This window comes from Penaeus japonicus, unplaced genomic scaffold (genome assembly GCF_977035675.1).
Source record: "Penaeus japonicus unplaced genomic scaffold, GWHDUDI00000001_assembly GWHDUDI00000004, whole genome shotgun sequence".
Taxonomy (NCBI): domain Eukaryota; kingdom Metazoa; phylum Arthropoda; class Malacostraca; order Decapoda; family Penaeidae; genus Penaeus; species Penaeus japonicus.
In genome coordinates, this window is record NW_028234406.1 from 21,656,554 (window position 1) to 21,660,083 (window position 3,530).

The 3,530-nt window shown below is 50.7% G+C and overlaps 1 protein-coding gene across 1 annotated transcript in view; it reads right to left on the bottom strand.

Moving 5' to 3' along the window:
* Nucleotides 1-309: 309 nt before the first annotated feature.
* The window catches only part of LOC122254573 (cationic amino acid transporter 4-like), a 121,849-nt gene continuing 118,628 nt past the window's right edge, over nucleotides 310-3,530 (bottom strand). Inside the window, exons 5-6 of the mRNA XM_086536327.1 lie at nucleotides 3,422-3,530; nucleotides 310-2,553 (exon numbers count right to left, since the gene is read on the bottom strand). The exon at nucleotides 3,422-3,530 is cut by the window's right edge and continues 29 nt beyond it. Coding sequence (XP_086392453.1) covers nucleotides 1,363-2,553; nucleotides 3,422-3,530 — 1,300 coding nt within the window. The 3' untranslated portion in view covers nucleotides 310-1,362. The remainder of the gene's footprint in view (nucleotides 2,554-3,421) is intronic.

Below are 3,530 nucleotides of genomic sequence, written 5' to 3' on the forward strand. Positions count from 1 at the left end.
TCTAGATATATTTTTAATCTCCAATGGAGTATGGAATTGTCTTTTTATTCAATTTTTAATGCTCAGTCATAAAAAAAAGATTAATTGTAGTAGGAATGTTTAGTTTGTAATGGGGCTAAAAACTTTTTTTTTCGACCACGTTTACCCATAATAACAAGAAGAGTGTAGTTTTTTTTCCAGAAATATGTGTGTGTGTGTGTTGTGTGTGTGTTTTGTGTGTGTGTGAGTGTGTGTGTGTTTGTACGCATGTGAATTCACTACCTTTTCATAGGGAATTACAAAACAACACCATGAATTTAACTCATTTATTTCAAGATGACACTAGATCATAATGCATGTCACTGTTTGTTGGAGTCTATAAATGCTGGTCCTCTAGTATAAAGTGGGTAAGATGAAAAATAATTGCTAATGAGGATGCAAAAAGGATAGAAAGAAAAGAGATGAAAGGGATTGGTAAAGGAGGAGCAGCATCCATGTGTCCAATCCTCTTGTTTACAATTCACAAGTTTCTAGACCCTGTTATATGCTCTGCTGCAACTAAGGGCCGAAAAAAACACACACGGGAGGTCACAAATTTCACGTCTTTTATCAAAATTTATAACATCTGAGAGTTATGTACAGATAAACCTAGATATGTTAAGGCGATATGTGCTCTACGAGAGGAAGGGTCAAAGTAGGACTCAAATCCGATTAGCATTTACTTTTTTTCTTTTCCAAACACTATTTTCTTACGTTAGGAAACACATATATAAAAACTAAACAGAAAATAAACACAGCTACGATCCCTCTTTTAAATGGATTTCCATGATTAGAGAAAATAAGATCTCATTAATCATAAAAAAAAAATGGTATCACTAGCATATTCATCCTGGCAAACTAGCACGTATCCAGGGTGATGATGACACACCTAAGCTAATAATGACACTTTTAGATTGATGATGACACTGCTAGGACGATTATGACACATTCTGACGTTAATGAAAGGGTATCTTTTGTTCTGGAAGGGGAGAAGTAGAAGGAAGGAAGATTAAAGGATAAAGGCAACGAGAAGAAGAGGGGGAAGAGAGAGAGAAGAGTGGGAACGAAAAGGAAGGAATCGAAGGAGGACAGGGAGAGAAGAAGTCAGAAAGAGAACGTGATAGGAAAGGGAAGGCATGAGAGAAAGAAAAGGCAGAAGGAAACGGGTATTCGGCAAATTTATGAAAGAGGAAGGTGAATGAGAGAGACAGAATGATGGCAAGGTTTATTCCCTCTCTCCTGACGCCACAGCAAGTCGCACCAAGTGCAGGTACGTCGCGAGTCTCACACGGCCGCCTCCGCTTCCCCGGCAAGGTCTTGGTCGAAGCTGGTGTGCAGCTGCGGCTACAGCAGGTCGGGCGGCGAGTCCTGGCCACTGTGGGTCAGCAGCGCTCTGCTGAGGGCCGCCTCGATGCTGCCGGTACGCCCCTGCACCATCCACACTGCGCCCGTCGCCGCCCACACTCCGCATGCGGCAGTGAGCGCCGCGGGCGGCAGGTGGAGTAGCAGCGTGATATTAGCGAGGACCGCGAGGAGCGGCAGGAGCGGCACGCCCTCCTGGAACGCGGGCGTGGGCGGCGGATGGCGCGGCTGAAGCCAAAGGCCCACGCCGCACACGACGCACCCGCACACGCACAGTGCTACGCCCGCCCACGCCCACAGTCCGATGCCGAGCTCACCTGCCGCTCGCACCACGCCCACGCCCGCGACGCAGTTCGTGATGAAGGTGGCCAGGAGGAAGCGCGAGGTGCGCCACGACCCCCACGTGGGCGGGATGGGCGGCTCCACAACGGAGGACACCCATGTACCTCCCGCCCACTCCACAGCCAGCTGGCGCGGCTCGCTGTCGTCGCACGCTTGGTAGCTGCGGTGGGCGGCGGCGGCTGCGGCTGCGGCGGTCAGGTCGGTGAGCTCGGAATGGCTGGCGCTGCGCGAGGGCGCGGGCGAGGGGCGGTGGGCGGGCGAGGGGCGTGGGTTGGCTTCCAGCGGGTGCGTCGCCTCGGGCCGGAAGCGCCGCGCCACCACCGCCGACGCCCCCGCCACGCCTGCCGTCAGGCCGCCCGCGCCCGCCGCCCGCATCAGGAGTCGCGACGAGCAGAGCGCGGCCGTGAGGGCGGAGGCGGCGCCGCAGACGAGGGCGGCCGCCCACGGCGTGGCGGTGCGGCGCGACACGCGGCTGAGGCAGCGCGGCGCCAGCCCGTCGCAAGCCAAGCGATGCGCCGCCCGCGATCCCGCCAGCACACCGCCCAGGCACGCCGCCCACAGCCCCGTCACGCCGCCCACGGCCACCAGCGCGCGCATGCCGCTTAGGGGAGCGCCCGGGAACAGGTGAGCGAGCGACGCCGAGAAGGCGAGAGCGGGCGCGGCCAGGGTGGCGCCCACGGCGGCCGGGAACAGGGTCAGCAGAGCCGCCAGCCCCACACCCACGCCCACGCGCGTGGCCACCCCTCGGTAGTGGGTGCACTCGCCAGCCAGGAGGCCCGCCTGGTGGGCGCCCGCTACGCCCACGCTCAGCATTGCACCCCCGCTCACCACCTGAGGCAGAGGAGAGAGATTGAGAAAGAGAACTAGATACAAGTTAACGCTAAATGCAGACTACTCTTCATTAATTCGTGATCTTGGGTTATCGAGATATTTGCATCAGGAACATATGTAATTAGATGACAAAACATTTATGAATAATTTCAGCATTCAGTATTTCGATATCCAAGTGATGCGAAATTCAGTCTGTAATTCATCTCCCGCTATGCTAAAGCAATAACATTCATGTTGGAAGAAGTAAAAAAGAGAGAGAGAACAATGAATGAATAAGGTAGATGGAAAAAGAGACGGAGAAGAGAGAGAAAGAAGAAAAGAAAAAACAACGAGAAATAATGATAGCAGTAAAAGAAAATTATTATGATGTCGATATTGAGGATGATGGCCATGAGCAGGAAGATGGTGATGGCTATGGTGATGATGATAGTGATGATGATGATAATGACGATGATGAAGAGGAGGATAATGAATGATGAATGATGATGATGATGATAATGATAATGATAATGGCAATGGCAATGGTAATGATAATGATAATGATAATGATAATGATAATGGTATTGGTATTGGTATTGGTAATGGTAATGGTAATGGTAATGGTAATGGTAATGGTAATGGCAATGGTAATGGCAACGATAATGATAATGATAATGATAAAGATAATGATAATGATAATGGTAATGGTAATGATAATGATAATGATAATGATAATGATAATGATAATGGTATTGGTAATGACAATGGCAATGATAATGATAATGATAATGGTAATGGTAATGGTAATGGTAATGATAACGATAACGAAAACGATAACAATAATTTATATTACTGATGCCGATGACGCCCCCCCTACCCCAGCCCTCACCCCATGCAGGCCGGCGGGGAAGAATCCGGGCGGATGAGTCCAGTTGTGTGTGTCTGCGGCGAGGAGGGCGGTGCACGTCACGGCTGTCAGGACCAAGACGGATACGCCC